We start from the raw sequence: 19,045 nt of genomic DNA on the forward strand, positions 1-19,045 counted from the left end.
AGGGAAGTAGAAATGAAAGATGAGCTTGGTGCCACTGCACATGTGAAGTTTCAAAGTGTGAATAAATGCAGCACCAACCATGGCTTCATTCAAACACCTTCTTCTCTTCTCTTTTCTTCTCTTCTCTTCTCTTCTTCCCTCTCATCATCACAACCCCCACTTTCCCATGTCCCCATTCACTTCAATTCTGGTCAAAAACCTTATTTCAAATATTCAACCCCCACTCTCTTCGCATCATTGCTTCTACGTTCAAACCAATGGGTCCCAACCCTTTCTTTCAACACTGCACGCACCAAACAAATTATTAATGCCTCAAACTCTACTTCTCCGCTCACTCCATCTAATTATCTTCAACCAACTTTGACTTCTTATTAATATACAATAACCATCGCAGTTTTCTCAGTCTAAGTACTACTAAGCCGCATCACACCGTACTTCGCTTCGTTTCTAATTCAAAACACTTCCCACACCATGGATCTTTTATCTATTTTTTTTTTTTTCTATTGAGAGTTGAAACCCACGTCATGGCATGTGATGTTTCGGGGCACAGAAGCACACAGTATGCGAAAACCACTAGATGGATGGTTACGACAGAAGCTATCTTCACAACTATTGGGATCTTTCCCTCATTCAGAAACACATCACACGGGTCAAGATTCCTTCCCCATTCTCCCACGCTTTCTTTGACAGCTATCCCAAAGCTGCCTTTGCAATTACATTTTCAAACCTACACCTCTCCTTTTCTCATTCTACTTTCTTCCCTACCATCTCCATCAACACCCCCCTACTCACTACACACTGCATTATTAATTTTGCTAATTATGAATATCACCTCTAATTATAAATGCATCTCTCCTTCACCCACAGTGTCCCACCTCGAATCAATCAAGTTAGAGGCAAGTGGGTCTCTCTAAAATTAATAAAATACACACATATCCAAACACTTTTAAATGTAGCTAAAATTAACTTCACCCGCATTTCAATTCAAATCAATAATTTAAAATTAATTTCATTAATTGCGGTTTTACTCACCTTTAACCAGCATTCAAGTTTAACTGTGGCAACAATAATTAAAGGATTTGACTCTGGCCAAAAAATGCAGCAAAAGGAAAAGAGAAGAAGCTAGATAGTAGACGAATTAAATCCCAGAACCGTAGCTCATTACTACAACGGATAAAAGTATAACCGCGTTAAAGTCAACCAAAATTCACATTCTTGAATTCAACTCTTTTTCTTTCTTTTTTTTTCCTGGAGGAAATAAATCAACCTTGTTGCAAACGAAGGAGAAACAGTGGAGATTGGGAAAACGGCATAATTTATACATACAATTAAAGCAGGATTATTCCCTTCTCTCGATAAGCATTACAAATTCTGAACGGATCTCTCTAACCGGCATGAATGGCAATAATAAAACAGAAATTATATAAGAATCTTACATAAAATCCGAAACGGGGCAATAACAAAGAGAAGCGATTCAAGAAGCGGCGGTGGAAGAAGAAGGAGAAGGAGCTGAGGCTCTGGGAGAGGTGGTGGGGAAGAGAGGGAGCAAGCGGGGTTCGGCGTCTCTGGGGGTAGAAGCGGGAGAGGGGTGCAAGAAGAAACCCTTCTCTTTGATGGCTTTATCTTCGGCTTCGGAGTCCAGGGAAGGAGGCGCGTTGGATCGGTCGAACGGGTCGGGTATGAGGGGCGTTACGGGGCTCAGGACGAGTGCGGGGAAGTCGAGGATGCTGGGGGAGAGCATGTCGGGTTTGCGAGGCGAGAAAAACGAGGTGAGGGGGTTGATGTTGAGGTTGTTCTTCAGGGAGTTCGTCCTCCGCTCGTACAGCTTGAACTGTTGCTTCTTGTTCGGAACGGATTTCATGGGCGGGATGCTGTGGGTCGGGTTCGCCGCGGGTTTCGAGGACGCTTGTTTCGCTGTCTCCGAGGACCCTGTCAGCATTTGGACTACTTGCTTGAACGACGACGTGTCGGCTTGGACGAACGTTGTCGGGTACGGGCTCCCGGGTTCGGATCTAGCCACGGGTTTCGGAGATTGCAGCCCCTGCCATGGTTTCTGATTCTCTTGCTGTCTCGGGGATATGGAATGATTGGAATCCATGGCTGCAACGAGAGAGAAGAAAAAAAAAATAAGGAAGACGAAAAAGAAAGAGATGAGTGAGTAGACAAAAGTGAAGACTAGACGAGACTTTTTTTAAGTTTGTTTTATTTCGTTTAAGAAAAAAAATGAAATGTGTCGTAGAGACCTTAGATTCTTGAACTCCGGTCCCTACGCGCTATCTACTTCTTGTGTGCTACACTGCACTGACAGTGATTACTCATAATACATTGTCTGCACTTTGTACTCTACTTAATACAAATATGTGACATGCAAGATTGGAAACTCTTTCTTTTCCTTCACAATAATTAATGCATGTGTGTATTCAATTGCAAATTATCATGTCCTATTTCTAATTTCCTTTTCTTCTAAATTTCAATTCACCAAACAAACGTATTTTATTTCATATTCATTAAGAATATTATTAAATTCATTTACTGTTTTTTTTTAACTGCACTCAACAAAAAATTTATTTCCTAAACTTCTTTCCTTCAATCATATAGTTTTATTGAAGCTGGTGTTCAAACTTCAGTTTAAAAGTATTTTTTAAAATGATAATGTTGAATTGATCGAAATTCATTAAACATGAATGTATTTTATTACGTTTGACTACAAAAGAACATTAAATAGTAGAAAGACTTTTATGGCAATTTACACATTTATATTAAATTATGTTTAATGATATATCTACGTTAAAACAATTTGTCAGCGTTAATTTGTCTGATTATTGCATAATTTAATGAGGAAGGGTAACGGAAACTATTTTTTATGCATATATCAACTATATTTGATAAGTTCAAATTAAATTTACTTAATTTTAAAACAAAACTTGTGAGCATTAACTGCCTTTGTATTTTAATTCAATTTAATAAAATTTAAACAAGTCTTGTTGTCGCTCTGTGTCTCTGTTTTTGGTAAATAAAATATTTATGAAGCATGCATCATTAGTTGTCTTTTTATTTTTATATATTTATTGTTAAAATACACCATTCATTGTTTGGTATAAAGAGGACAGTGAAAAGAAAGGAAATAAATGGAGGAAAAAAAATATGTCCTCGCTCATTTTTCTTCGTATTCTTCTCGGATATCATAGAATAAGTATTTTTATCCTTTAATGGAATCAAATAAATAAAAGATACCAAATAAATTAAATATAATTTTTTTTTCTTATCTTTTTCATACCAAACCCTGACGTGAATCCTCTCCGCCCAATGTTTCTTCGGGTTGTAATAAATTTTAAATGTTAATATATTTTTTTAACTTAATTTATAAATTTTAAATGAGTTACATTTTTCATTGTTGAGAATTATTTTTTCTGAAGATAATGCAAAATTTTCAAACTGGCCAAAGACTTAAAATATATAAAAATTTTCTTATGCTACAAATTGTATTTTAATGATTGATTCGGAGAAACAAGGAAAAGTAAATATAATATTACAGTCAAGTTAGATTTGCTACTGGAAAGAAATTTATAATAATTTTTTTTCTTTTTATGATACGACTAATTAGTTAATAGAATTGTGGTTTTGGAATTCAAGAAAATCCAATTTTTCCAGTCAAAATCTTAATAATATTTTCCCAAAATAACAAATTTTAGAACGAGGAATTGACAATTTTTCTTTTCTTTTCTTTTCAACAACAATGACTGTTGGCTAGTGCCTAAAAGAAACGTTTCTTGAATCTCAAAATATCAGTTTCATATTTTTATATTATTATATTTGAAATAATATACTTTTATTTGAATTGCTTTTAATTAACATTGTTTCTTTTCTCATTAGTGACTATAAAATCCAACATGAAAATGGAAATTAAAAAATAAATAATACACTTTTTTTTATCTTTCCAAGAGATAACTAAAAATACACTTGATAAATTACTTTAAGAATTTCGTGATATGGTACAACTTTTCCTTATAGAAATACAAAGTTAAAAATATCTTTTTCAACAATGAGTGAATTAGTATAATATATAAGGAATGTTAGTATAATACACTGTAAAAGTTTACTTAGTAGCAGAAAAAAGGCAGACAAATGTATATAATTTCAACAAACTCCATACGTATTTTCGTATAATTTATTGAACTAAATTGTTTCTTAAAACATGACTAATGAAATGAATAAAGATATTATAAAATAAAATAGTTATGCTTTGAAAACCGAACCAATAATTGAACTGGTGAAATCATCCTTTTAGGATTTATTCGTATAACTGATATGATGTTATAACCTGATAATACTAAAACTAAAAAGAATATATTTAATACGTTTTTATCATTTAAAATGCATATAAAACTCAAATATATCATAATATTTTAGATTAAGGTTAAGTAATACATAATAGTATTCATTGAAAGTATTAAGGTTTTTGAAAATAAAGTCAGAAATGTTTGATTTTTATATTTTTAAAAAGTGAAAATAACATTTGAAAATATTTTAATAAAAAAAATATTCTTGAGTGACTTTGGATGTATGTTCTTTTTACTGTTTTTTATTTTTATTTTTATTTTTTATTTTGGGACCACTTAAATTGGAGACCAGTTTTGAAGTTATAATAGGCTGAACATTAAATTATTTCACCAATTTCCAAGTTAACGGCCTATTCTATTATGAGTGCAAAGAAAATATTATTCTTAAATTAAAACATATTGTTTTGGACTTCATATTATTTTATCTTCAAACAATAAGAAATAATTATTCATACATTAAAATCACATTGTAAATTAATTAAAACTTAATTTGAACAGTATTTTGAAATTTTAAACTTAAATATAATTTTGGTCCAGAAAAGGTTTGATTTTACTTCTAATAAATTTTATCTTTGATTTCGATTCACAAATATTTGAAATGTTGTGTTGACTCTTAGTATCATTAATTGTATATAATTTTAGCTATACGTTACCGTTTCGTGCTAGGGTAAACAGACTATTCAACAAAGACCTGTGAACTCACTTATATTAGGTGAGTTTTTTTAAATAGCAAGTCGAGTCTAAGTTTGATTAAAGCTTATTTGATTAAAAATATAATTCTTAAACAACTGAAAAGGATTTTCAAAATCATCATATCAATCTACTTTAAATACATAAAAGCATAAACATAGGCTCCTTCGTTACTGGTTTAGGTGTGAATACATTTTTTAAATATATGTAATATTATATTAATAACTGATAATATTGTAATATTATTAAGTTAATATATAAAATAAAATTATATTTATTAAAAATAAAATAAAATTATCAGAAAAGATGAGAGAATAACGGTTGATAAATAAAAAAAATAAAGATAGACAATTTTATAAAAAATTTATAAAAATAATAGTCAATTTTTAAAAGTTTAATAAATAATTATATTTTAAAGGATAAATTTAAAATTTTAAAATATGAATACACAAAAGAGGAAATCTTTTATATATATTATTATAAATAAATTTTAAATTTGCGTAGGTAAAATTGTTGAGTTAAATTTGTTATAAGAAATTAAAATGACATATTAATGCCTAGGTAAAATAATTTGTTTTCAGTCATGTTTTATTTTTTTTATAATAAAATAGTATATTTCAAACACATTTATCAAGTGATTATGGAACATCATATATTAGCATAAAGAACTACTCATATATGCATCTACCTTAAAATATAAAGCACAATCAAATAAAAATATATACATATATTGTCCTTAGAATCTTCCAAATAGTTCAGAAACCAGATATATGTACGGCTCTTCTTCAAAATACACCATTAAATGGAAATGAAGCATCTCAAATAAATAAATATATATATATATATATATTCAAGGGAAAACATTTTAGCCAATAACAGTTTTAATAAAACTCAACCTAACAATATCCTACAATATTCTTTTTTTCTTTTATGAATATGACTAAACATAAATGTGTCTAAATTCATTGATAAGAAGTTAGAAAATGTAGAGAAAGTAAAGACACGCGTTTATAGTGTGAGTTGCATTTGAGGAGGTAAAGGATAAAGGATTGAAGATGGGGCCAATGCAGTGACACATAAAGTAAAAAAGGGTCAAAAGGAGTTTAATATTTGGCATTGACTAATAGTAACCAATAAAAATCATCTTCATAATGACTCACACTTCATTCATCCTTGTACTCTTTGCCACATCCTATTCATCTCAACACTCCCATCTTTCTTTTCTCACAATAACAAACACCATAACCCTTTTACCTATGCATTTTAATTTAAATATCTATAACAACTCCTAGGTAATTAGGATCAAAAGAAAACATAAAATACTTCTAGAATTAACTTCACCAAAACTTTTTTTGTAACAAAATTATGACCAAATTATTTTCTACAATAAATATCATTTCATCTTTATAATAATAATAATAATATCACATTTTCACCTCATTGGTTAAAGAGAGTTGCATGATAGTATATTCTTTTTATTAATATAAGTGTAGTTTATAAATACAGATTTTCCTTAATTAATTCAGTTTTTTTTTTCTAGGACAACCCATAACAAGCTGTGAAACTCTACAATATGTAAATATAAATTGAATCACTTAACTAAAGAATATATAAAATCATAAAGTGAGGAAAGATATTTTTATATAAAATACCTATATTTCTAATAATGAATGCTAAATACCCACCCCACAAAAATAAGAAACTATAAAAAAACATTTAATATTTCAAAACAATTCGAAGTAAAGATATATAAATATTATTTAAATATATATGTTATTATTGACAAATTTATTAAAAAATAGTTTTTTTTTTCGTAATTCAAATGCATCCCATATTTAACAGTATGACAATCATTTTTGTTGTCGTTGAGCTTTATGATACATTTATCTAACCATTACCAGATCTGTATTTTGTACTGATTTGGAACACTTGTTCAGAATTGTTTTAGAAATAAAATTATCTTTTTTTTAAAATTTAAATAATTTTTATATCATTAATTTTGTAAGAAAGTAATTTCTATAATTATTTTTCAAATACATTAATTAATACGTAAGTTAAATTTAATTTTAACTATAAAAAACTAATTTTATTTCTCTTTCTGAATTGTAAAAGAGTTTATAGAAGAGCTCCGTTCAAAAAGATCCTAGAGTTTCGATATGGACCAAACTTTTTTTAACAACTTAGCATTCGTTATTCCAAGGTTCACTTTTTCATATAATAATATTACTTTTTCCATAAAAACAAAGGGAATTGATACGAAATCTATAATTATAACATACACACTTGAGTCAAGGGAAAAAGGTAAAATTCCATTCACATGTGTGTTTTCCCGATAAGTTTTCTTAAGTACTTCAACTTTGCTTTTTTTAACATACCAATTTGTTATTTGAGTTACTTTTTACACATTCTTCTCAATCTACTTCTATTTCTATTTCAATTTTATGGTAGTAACCTAAATTGGAAATAAAATTTACATAAGTTAGAAAGTTCTGCATAAATTTAATTTGATAATAAAAAGGTTTTAGTATAAAGCATATTATCTCATGTTCAATTTCGATTAACCTAATTATATTGAAACTATTATAAGAAAATTAAAGACATTAATATTTAGAGATTATTAATTGTTTGCACCTGTGAGGAAGCCCAAGAGCACCTAATTGGGCCAATATTAGAGTTATTGGCAATAAAAAAAACGCGAGAATATCATTAATTCACAAGACTCTAGTTAAACGATATCAGGTAAGTGTAATGACTTAAATATGAGTAAACAAAAAAATAAATGAAAGCAGTTTTTTAACTTTTACTTTTTCGAACTAAACTCTTATCACTGGAGTTAAAATGCACTTTAACTCATATATAACTGTAAGGACAAAAAATAATTTTTTATTTTAATTTATTAATTGTTTTTATTTTATTTCGATTATTAAATCTATTATAAACTTTAAAAAATTCACTCAAATCCATCCATTTTGACCTCTAATTTTTTTTTTTTAAAATACAAACTTTACTCAAATTCATTCATTGCTCCTTAATTTCGTTATTTAGGTCTCAAGTTTCCTATAAAATTGTGTTGTTTCCTTAATATTTTACAAAAACATACAATATTTGGTCCTAATAAAAAAATGGATGTGAGAATAAATAAGAATACTTACTTGCTGTAAAGAGATATATTTATGTTTAGAAAAATAAAATTTGGTAAGGAAAATTTTGCTTAAATAGTTTAAATAAATAAGTTAAAAACGATTCAGCATGCCTACGATATCTTCTCAAGAACTGGATAAAAAGGCGTATATATTACAATTAAAATCTATTTATCAAGAAGATGTTGTAGTTTGGCAGTAATTCAATGTAACTCCAAATATATCGAGTTTGATTATTTTCAGTACACTTTCTTTTTCGAACACTGCACTTTGCACACAAAGTAAAACCTTCTAAACTGAAAAGCAATGAATCTTTCTTACAAGCTAGAAATTATATTTATACATTCCACCTAACATGAGGGAATTGACAAAAAACATCTATTCCTCAAATTCTTGATTGGCTTACAAGTATTTCACCGTTTATTGTGCAATTTATAAAGCAGATTTCTGTAATTTATTTCCCTATTCGAGTCTCATATGGCATAAAAGATCGTATAATTGTATCAAACAAATTACAAGATTAAAAGCATGTTTTTTCATACTAATTTGGTCGTTTACAGTAGATAGACCGCACGATAACACATTAAACTTGCCAACATGGAAACTTGTAAACCACAATAATTTAGAGCCCAATTGAGTGTATCACAATTTTGTAAGATTGGAATTTGGTGATTCCACTTGAAATGCTAAGGTCTAATTAATAAAACAGTTGTAGCATAAAAAAACCTCAAAGTTTAGATTCTAAGTTTTGGTTCAAAGGAAGTTAATTGCAAAATTTTGGCCGTCAAAGGAAGTGTAAAGAAAACTATTCTGAGCGCGATCCCCCAAATGAACGGCCATCAACTCCGATACACATCTGACCTGCACCGACCCCAAAAATCACTCATCCATGAGTAAATAATGTTAACAGAATACAAGATTGAAATTAAGAGTTCTGCAACATCCAACGATTTTAAACTGCAAGATTTCATTATCAATATATAACCATTTAATTTACTAAAGCCTAATAAAAAATGACAACGAAATAAGAATGTAACATATGATACTTCGACTTCCGTCTATACACCAAATATGGTTTTGCAAACTCGGCTTATAAAATGAAAACGATTGAAACTTAAATTTGACGACTGTGATCCAAACATTAACTAAGATGGCCACAGAGACGTTCAGTAATAATTAATTGAACTTGGACGGCTGAGGTGCAAATCATGAGAAAGTAAATATCAGCAAGACAAAACCAAGGCTTATGAAAATATTTGCAAGAAATCTTCACATTTTAAGTTTATATTCAATTAGGAACATAAGCAGCTAGGTAACAGACATGACTGACTACTAATGCCAGCCTGATGTTTTAAGGGACAGTCTTGACAACGTGATAAATGTATAGCAGATTGCCGAACCCGTTATCCTCACCTCAAGAGATTAAATCGAACGAGTAAAGGTGCATAGAAAGATCCTACCACTAGAATCCCAAATGATCCGAACCTAAGGAAGATTTAAAATTTTAATCACTAGGAATTCATGAAATTTTCTTGTTTACATGAGAAAGGTATTTCCGATACTCAACCCACTTAAACGCAGCTGTCCGATACTAATACTAGGAGTGTGACTATAATATCTTTGAACATTACTATTTGGAACAGGAGCATCACAAGCCAATCAGGTAATAGACACTTCGACCATCAATAATCTACGAACTTGATAGTGCAAATAAATAATGATATGGAAGAATAGCAATGACTAGAAAACTCTATTATAAAAAGATACGAACTGAAACCAACATGCACAACTCCAAATATTATAAAGGAACATACAACTATTACATCAAAACAACTACAAAAAAACCCATATATCTTCGTAAAAAGAAATTAACCAAGAAAACACAAATCTGAACATGATGGAAGAGTCGGAGAACAGAGTACGCAACTTCTTATCCCCCGCCCACTCCCAAAAATAGGGTATGAAGTAAATTCAATTACCTCTCAAGCTTGAACGTCTATCGGCTTATCTTCAACATCATTTGTGGTAGCAGCTTCTGCCCCCTCAGTACCCTCCGCAGGAGGCTGAACTTGTTCATCCTCCGGAAGTGGCTCCTCCACATAGTCATTTTCAAACGCATCGGCCGGAACCTCATAAATCCTAACTTGAGGCTTGGATGGGTCCTTCACAAGAACATATTTTCCCTCGTTCAATTTCATGCACAAATCAACTATAGACTTCACAATACCCCACATATTAGCAGTATTCAAATTGATCTGTGCTGCAAAGTCCCTGGGCTTGTACCCTACCACAGCCAAAATCACATGATTAAAATGATCACGGGGATGAATCCTAGACACATACCCCAACTTCATCATATCCGCGCTAGCCAAAAGAGCCTGAGCAGTCCACTTAGCCAACTTATTTGCATTGTTTTTAAGCTCAGTGGCCAACACGGCACCCCTCTGAGTCTCCAACTTCTGCCTCCAATCCACACCCGAATACTTAGGATCAAACTCATTCAAAGCATTCAAAGTAAGGAACGACCGCTGCTTATTCACATCAACCACACTGTGCACCTCACACCTCGCAACAAGATACATATCATCATCAAGCTTCCACCTCCTATACCTATAAGCGACAGAAGCAACCTCCTCACCCTCATTAGCAAAAGGATTAGCCTCATCAAAAGTAACCTTGTTCCCATCCCTGATCAGAACCTGCTGCGAGAAATTCTGGTTAATATAGGCAGCCTCAACGCTCAACGAATGAGCAGAGTTAATATCATCCTTAGCCTCAGGCAGGGGCTCCTGAGAAGTCTCGTGAACGGAAAGCAAATCAAGCTGCGACCCATCGCGCTTGTCAAAGAAAAGCTTGTTCCCAACACGCTGAACGACAATATCCCAAGAATAAACAGACCTTGGGGCACACATGAGAGTGGAGAGAATAGTGTCGGTGGCAAAAACAGTGGCTTTGTCCTCGTTCGCGAGTCTGCGAATAACAGGGTCGTCAGTAGTGGTGACCTTGAAGAAGTTCCGATTCTTGAAACGTTCAAGGCGGCGTTCGTTTTTGGGTGTGATGCGATCGTAGGAACGATCGTAGTATTCGAGAGCACCGCAGAGGAGAAGGTCTTCAGGCTCGGGAACGGTGAAGGAGAGTTTAGAGAACGTGGAGAAGGGGATCTGGTCGTGCATGTTCCATTCCGGTTGGATATCCACAGAGGATTTGAAAACAGCGGCTTCACGGCGCGGCGCATTAGGGTTTGAGCGGTTCATGTGGTATAGCCTATCGCGACGAGCGCGTTCCTTCTCCTGTTCGCGTTTTCGGGCTTCGACCTCCTCGTCACGGCGCTGCGGAAGCTGACGCTGCTGCTGGAAACGCCACTTAGGGCCGAATTTGGGGCGCGGTGGAGGCTTGCCGTCGACGAGACGGAACGAGGCGTCGTCATCAGCGGAGGCCGGGAAGGAGTCATCGTTGGTGAAGTCGAAGACGGAATCGGCGGGGTTCTTGGAGCGGGTCGGGTTGTTAAAATTGCGGGTCCAGTCGGCGATGCGGCCCAATTTGTCCGAGCGGGAGAAGGGAGCAAAGGGGACATTGAGAGGAAGGTTGCTGGAACCGCCGGCGGCCGCTGTTTCCGGTGGTCCCCACCCGTCGGAGTTGAACGGAACCGCTCCCACGTCAAAGGCTTTTCCCATTGGCTCAATGCAAAGTGTTGAATCTGAGGAACAGATTGGTGTGCTCTGAGAGCAGAAGACTAGTGAGGAACCCTAGTTCCGAAAGCAGATTTTATACAATGTTTGTGTTACGTGTTTACCCTTACCAATTGTTTTATTTACTTATAGTATGTGTGGGGGCTGGGCTAGAAACTAATCACCCTTGGATTTTCGGCTTTTGCTTCCTGGATCCCCCAGTTTCCTCTCCCACCTCCTCAAATCTTTGGAATAACAATTTTGTTTTCCATTAAAATGACTTTTGAACTATGTATTTTGGAAATTTTCCTAAACATGTTTTCCACAAGTTTTTATAATAATATATTTTGAATGGAATATGAAATTTGCAGAACATGATCTCTTAAATGTATGAAATAAATAAATTTTTTGAAATTAACTTTTCAATATACACACAATATCTTAATTTTTTATTGTTAATGAATATTACAGGTAATATAATATCTGTATTTGACTTAATTATAAAAATTATTAGTTATCGATCATATTTGTGAGCATCCATTTTAAGTATTTATTTATTATCTATATCAAGTTTTATTGATGAATAATATATGTTGATATGAATATTTTTGTAATTTCCCTCTTCCATAACCATCACCTAAGTGGACAAGGTGTTTTAAGGCGAAAGATACAAACTTAAAAAAAAAATACTTTAAAATGGATTACGTACAATTAAATTATATGTAATTGAATTGTCTTTATTTTTTTAATTAGTGAAAACACCACAGGTGTTGTTGCATGTGTGTTCATAATTTTAAATTTTTATTTGAATTTAAGTTAAGATTAATAATATTTAATTTTAAAATATATATAATAAATTTCAAAATAGTTATTAAATAGAATAATTGTTAAAAAAAGTTTTTTCGAATAACGGTCAAAATATAATGGATTACAGTTAAAGATAAACTAATTATAAAATAATTAATTTTTAAAATAATAATTAAGGATAAAATTAGAAAATAAAAAGTGAACACAAAAGAGAGAACCATCTTTATCTATTAGATGGAACACAAAAGTCGGTCAAAACTAATTACATTTCTCTATATACACAATATTTCCTTAAAATAATGTAACATTTAGATTTTTTTTTTCAATGTATATAAATTATTTTCTTGACAGACTTAAATATATACGGCACAAATCATACTTTAATTTACAAAAATTATAATTTAATAAAATAAAATTGATGCATGTGTTTGAATATTTTTTTTCATACTTTTAAATCAACATCAATTTGAACCATGGAAATATGTGAAATAAAAAAAATATTAAAGTAAAAAAAAACTAAACTATTTACAATAAAAATTAAATATTAAAGTGAAAAAAAATTAAACTATTTACAATAAAAATTAAATATTAAAGTAAAAAAGTAATAAAAATTAAATAATATTGTTTTATCGTTTATTTTTAAAAAATCGAACTTTTATCGGTTAATTGCTCATTAATTGAATAATGTATTTTATTTTCTTATTTTTATTCAAAGGTCTCTTATCTTAAACACTGCGCATACCCCATTTTTTAATTAAATCATCACCATTGAGACAATGATCATGAGCTTCTCATCCCCCTCACTACTATATAAGGTCATGCCGCTTTGCTCTCGTCATCCCACATTACCACATTCACTCCAATTCTAACACCTCACACCCCACCCAACTGATATGTTTTTGTTTGAACCTTAACTCTAACTAACATTTTATCATTCTCTTATTTGTCTTTTTGCATTTTTCCCATTTTTTTATACTCGTTGTTTCACTACTCCCATTTCAACTTTTTTTTCATCATCTTATAATATTTTTCTTAAATATTTAAACTTTAACCAATTTCGGAACTCTATGTTCTTCATTTTGACGAAATAGTTATTTGTATGGAAGGTGAATACAAACCAATATAAGCTTGTCCTTTGAATGTTTTTTTATTGAAAGTATACAATTTGTTTATGTTTGTTTATACACTTGCTATATCTAATTTGAGGAAAAACATTATGTTTCAATTGTTTAAGAGAGACTTCACGATTGTGGTGTTGGTGTTCAAAAAACTTTTGGGTGTGACATATTTTACGCACGTTACAAAAGCGACTCTTCTTTGCTCTATATTAATTAATTATGAAAGTGTGAAATTTTCCCTTAAATTTCCTTCTCCTTTTTTTAAGGTGTTTTAAAATTTAGCAAAACCAAAGAGTATTTCAGTTTCGTTCGAATCGGTTCAGTTCGGTTAAGTTAAGTTCAATTTTATTCAGTTCGGTTTGGTCTGGTTCGGTTTAGTTCAGTTTAGTGTGGTTAAGTTCGGTTCAATGTGGTTCGGTTCGGTTCGATCCAGTCCGGTTTGATTCGGTCCGGTTAAGTTCGGTTCAGTTCAATTTGGTTCGGTTCAGTTCAATTCGATTCGGTTCGGTTCAGTTCAATTCAATAAAGAATATATAATGAATTTTTAAAATAGTTGTTAAATGTAAAATTAAAAAGGTAAAATATGTACATATGAGAAGTTTTTAAAACATTGTTGAAGACAAAAGAGGTTTTTAGGCTAACCGTTGAAAGTAAACTATTTATAAAATAATTAATTTTTAAAATAATAATTAAGGGTAAAATTAGAATAACGAAATATGGACACAAAAGAGGATATCCTCTTTATATATTGTTATAAATGAAAAAAACTAGTTTAACTAAACTTAACTATGATTATCTGTATTATAATAAAGTAACAAAAAAAACTAAATTATTTATAATAAAAATTAAATATAAAAGAAAAAATAATATTTTTATTCATCGTCTTATAATATTTTTCTTAAATATTTAGGCTTTTACCAATTTCAGAACTCTATGTTCTCCACTTTCACAAAATAGTTATTTTTGCGAGAGGTGAATACAAACATTTTTAAGCTTATTCTTTGAATTTTGTTTATATTGAAAGTATACAGTATGTCTATGTTTCTATTTATACACTTGATATATTTAATTTGGGGAAAAACATTATGTTTTAATTGTTTATTTGTTTAAGAGGGACCTCATGATTGTGGTGTTGGTGCTGAAAAAACTTTTGGGTGTGACATTTTTTACGCACATTACAAAACAACTCTCACTTTGCTTTATATTAATTAATTATGAAAGTGTAAAATTTTTTCTTAAATTTTCTTTTTTTTTAAGGGGATTTAAATTAAGTAAACGTAAAGAGTATTTATGTTCAATTCAGTTCAGTTCAATTTGGTTCAGTTCGTTTAGTTTCAGTCAAGTTTGGTTCATTGTGGTTCGGTTCGGTTCAGTTCGGTTTAGTGCGGTTCAGTTCGGTCCAGTCTGGTTCGATTCGGTCTGGTTTGGTTCGGTTCGGTTTAGTGCGGTTCGGTTCAGTTCGGTCTGGTCCAATTCGATATGGTTCGATTCAATTTGGTTCAGTGAGGTTCGGTTCTGTCTGATTCGGTTCGGTTCAATTCAATTTGATTTGGTTCAGTTCAATTTTGTTCAATAAAGAATATATAATGAATTTTTAAAATAGTTGTTAAATGTAAAATTAGAAAAATAAAATATGTACATAAAAGAAGTTTTTAAAACAAATGTTGAAGACAAAAGAAGTTTTTAGGCTAATGGTTAAAAGTAAACTATTTATAAAATAATTAGTTTTTAAAATAACAATCAAGGATAAAATTGGAATAACGAAATATGGACACAAAAGAGAGTATCGTCTTTATATATTACTAGCGTAAACATGTGTGTACGCATTTTTTGAATTATATTTATAATTGATGATATTGTAATGTTATTAAATTAATGGACAAAATAAAAGTATATTTATAAAAATTAAAGTGAAATGTATGGAGAAAATATGAGAAAAATAATTGTTGATGAATAGTAGGAGAAAAAAGAAAAAGAAGATAAGTAAATAGTTTTATAAAAACTTGTAAAATTAACTGTTAATTCTTAAAAATTTAATAAATAATTAAATTGTAAAGGGTAAAGTTGTAATTATGAAATGTTGACACAAAAGAGGAAATCCCCTTTATATATAGTTATAGATGATATTATAATGTCATTAAGTTAATGAACAAAATAAAAGTATATTTATAAAAATTAAAGTGAAATGTATGGAGAAAATATGAGAAAAATAATTGTTGATGAATAGTAGGAGAAAAAAAGAGAAGGAGATAAGTAAATAGTTTTATAAAAACTTATAAAATTAACCGTTAATTTTTAAAAATTTAATAAATAATTAAATTATAAAGGGTAAAGTTGGAATTATGAAATGTGGACACAAAAGAGGGGATCTCCTTTATATATAGTTATAGATTATTATTATTGAATAAAAAAATTAGTCTAACAAACTTAATTTGATTATCTGTATTATATTAAAGTAACAAAAAAAACTAAACTATTTATATTAAAAAATAAATATGAAAGAAAAAAATTAATTTTTTTTCATCGTCTTGTAATATATTTCTTAAATATTTAGGCTTTTACAAATATTGGAAGTCTATGTTCTCCACTTTGACAAAGTAGTTATTTCGTGAAAAGTGAATACAAACATGTTTAAGCTTGTCATTTGAATGTTTTTTTTATTGAAAGTATACAGTTTGTTTATGTTGTTATTTATACAATTGCTATATTTAATTTGGGGGAAAACATTATGTTTTAATCGTCTAAGAGGGATCTCACGATTGTGGTGTTGGTGTTGAAAAAACTTTTCGGTGTGACATTTTTTACGCACATTACACAGCAACTCTCTTTTTGCTATATATTAATTAATTATGAAAGTGTAAAATTTTTCCTTATATTTTCTCCTCTTTTTTTGAAGGGGTTTTAAAATTCAGCAAAAGTAAATAGTATTTATGTTCAATTTAGTTCAATTCAATTTAGTTTAGTTCGGTTCGGTTCATCCGATTTGGTTCAATGCGGTTCGGTTTAGTACGGTTTAGTTCGGTTCAGTTTAGTGCAGTTTGGTTCGGTCTGGTCTGGTTCAAATCAGTCTAGTCCGGTTCGGTTCGATTTAGTGCGGTTTGGTTCGATTTAGTGTGGTTCGGTTTGATTCGGTCTGGTCCGGTTTGGTATGGTTCAGTGCGGTTCGGTTCGGTCTTATTCGATTCGGTTCAGTTAAGTTCAATTTGGTTTGGTTTGGTTCAATTTCGTTCAATAAAGAATATATAATGAATTTTAACAATAGTTGTTAAATGTAAAATTAGAAAAATAAAATATGTACCCAAGAGAAGTTTTTAAAACAATTGTTGAAGACAAAAAAAGTTTTTAGGCTAATGGTTAAAAGTAAACTATTTATAAAATAATTAGTTTTTTAAATAAAAATTAAGGGTAAAATTGAAATAACGAAATATTGACACAAAAGAAGGTATTATCTTTATATATTGTTATAGATAACTAATTTGGATCAAACAAAAGAGGGTATCCTCTTTATATATTGTTATTAATGAAAAAAATTAGTCTAACTAAACTTAACAATGATTATCTGTATTATATTAAAGTAACAAAAAAAAACTAAACTATTTATAATAAAAATTAAATATGAAAGAAAAAAATAATTTTTTTCATCGTCTTATAATATTTTTCTTAAATATTTAGGCTTTTACCAATTTCAAAACTCTATGTTCTCCACTTTGACAAAATAGTTATTTTCGTGAAAGGTGAATACAAACATTTTTAAACTTGTCCTTTGAATGTTGTTTTTAATGAAAGTATACAGTTTGTTTATGTTACTATTTATACAATTGCTATATTTAATTTGGGGAAAAATATTATGTTTCAATTATCTAAGAGGGATCTCACGATTGTGATGTTGGTGCTGAAAAAAAATCTTCGGTGTGAAATTTTGTACGCACATTACAAATCGACTATCCTTTTGCTTTATATTAATTAATTATGAAAGTGTAAAATTTTTCCTTCAATTTTCTCCTCTTTTTTTTTGAAGGGGTTTTAATATTCAGCAAAAATAAAGAGTATTTATGTTCAATTCAATTCAATTCAGTTCGGTTCGATCTGCTTCGGTTCATTGCGGTTCAGTTCGGTTTAGTGTTGTTAGGTTCAGTTTAGTTCAGTGCGATTCGGTTCGGTTCAGTGCGATTCGGTTTGGTTTAGTGCGGTTCAGTTCGGTTTAGTGTGGTTCGGTTAGGTCTGATTCGATTCGGTTTGGTTCGGTTCAATTTGATTTGATTTGGTTCGGTTCAATTTCGTTCAATAAAAAATATATAATGAATTTTAAAAATAGTTGTTAAATGTTAAATTAAAAAAATAAAATATGTACGTTAGAGAAATTTTTAAAAGGGTTAAATATGTTTTTGGTCCCTCAAGTTTCAGCGAAATTTGGAATTAGTCCCTCATCAAAATTTTTGACCAATTTAGTCCTTCATCTTTCAAAATGCGTGAATTTAGTTCTTTTAACCAAATTTTGTTAAGTTTATCTGATGTTTCAAGTGCATTTTATGATAGTATTTAAATTATTTACACTGTTTGACACATTTTTGCTTCAATTTTAACTTAAATACTATCATGAAATGTGCTTGAAACGTCAGATAAACTTAACAAAATTTGGTTAAAAGGACTAAATTCACGCATTTTGAAAGATGAAGGATTAAATTGGTATAAAGTTTTGATGAGGGACTAATTCCAAAATTTACTGAAACTTGAAAGACCAAAAACATATTTAACCCTTTTTAAAACAACTGTTGAAGACAAAAAATGTTGTTAGACTAATGGTTAAAAATAAATTATTTATAAGATAATTAGTTTTTCAAATAACAATTAAGGCTAAAATTAGAATAACGAAATAAGGACACAAAGAAAATAAAATTAGTTTTTTAAATAAAAATTAGTTTTATTTAAGAAAATATTAATAATATAAAAAAATAATTTAATAAAATCTGATAAAAGTATTATTTGATTTTCCTTCCTTAGAATAAGTTCACAGTAATCTTCAATTCTATATTTGGTTCACAAGGTCTGCCTGACAGAACACTAAAATAAGACTACTTTCCGTTCCGTGAAACAAGGAGACAGAATCAGACCATATGCATTTGCTTACTGTCTAGCTGGTACAATGCAATTCTATTTTGCATCCTCCATCATACTTATATGTAGACTAAATATCTACATAGTATTTTTTATTAATTTTTTGATCTAAATGATCATTTAGTTATTATATTTCTTTTGTGAATATTTTATATAAAAATACATTT

General features: G+C 30.2%; 2 protein-coding genes across 2 annotated transcripts; both read right to left on the reverse strand.

The window, feature by feature from the left end:
• Nucleotides 1-1,206: 1,206 nt before the first annotated feature.
• LOC114186998 (VQ motif-containing protein 4) lies at nt 1,207-2,206 on the reverse strand. Its single transcript, XM_028075095.1, has one exon. The coding sequence runs from the start codon at nt 2,096-2,098 to the stop codon at nt 1,475-1,477; it is 624 nt and encodes a 207-aa protein (XP_027930896.1). The 5' UTR covers nt 2,099-2,206; the 3' UTR covers nt 1,207-1,474.
• A 6,476-nt stretch (nt 2,207-8,682) lies between these two features.
• On the reverse strand, nt 8,683-11,924 carry LOC114187875 (eukaryotic translation initiation factor 3 subunit D). Its single transcript, XM_028076263.1, has 2 exons — nt 10,150-11,924; nt 8,683-9,031 (listed from the first exon to the last, which is right to left on the reverse strand). Exon 1 carries the CDS (start codon nt 11,842-11,844, stop codon nt 10,153-10,155), a length of 1,692 nt encoding a protein of 563 aa, XP_027932064.1. The 5' UTR covers nt 11,845-11,924; the 3' UTR covers nt 8,683-9,031; nt 10,150-10,152.
• Nucleotides 11,925-19,045: the final 7,121 nt, after the last annotated feature.

The sequence above is a fragment of the Vigna unguiculata genome, chromosome 6 (genome assembly GCF_004118075.2).
Source record: "Vigna unguiculata cultivar IT97K-499-35 chromosome 6, ASM411807v1, whole genome shotgun sequence".
In the NCBI taxonomy this organism is placed as follows: Eukaryota; Viridiplantae; Streptophyta; class Magnoliopsida; order Fabales; family Fabaceae; genus Vigna; species Vigna unguiculata.

What these genes read in the sequence shown, in the direction of transcription:
- LOC114186998 (XM_028075095.1), bottom strand. Translation starts at nt 2,098, where the DNA reads ATGGATTCCAATCATTCCATATCCCCGAGACAGCAAGAGAATCAGAAA.
- LOC114187875 (XM_028076263.1), bottom strand. Translation starts at nt 11,844, where the DNA reads ATGGGAAAAGCCTTTGACGTGGGAGCGGTTCCGTTCAACTCCGACGGG.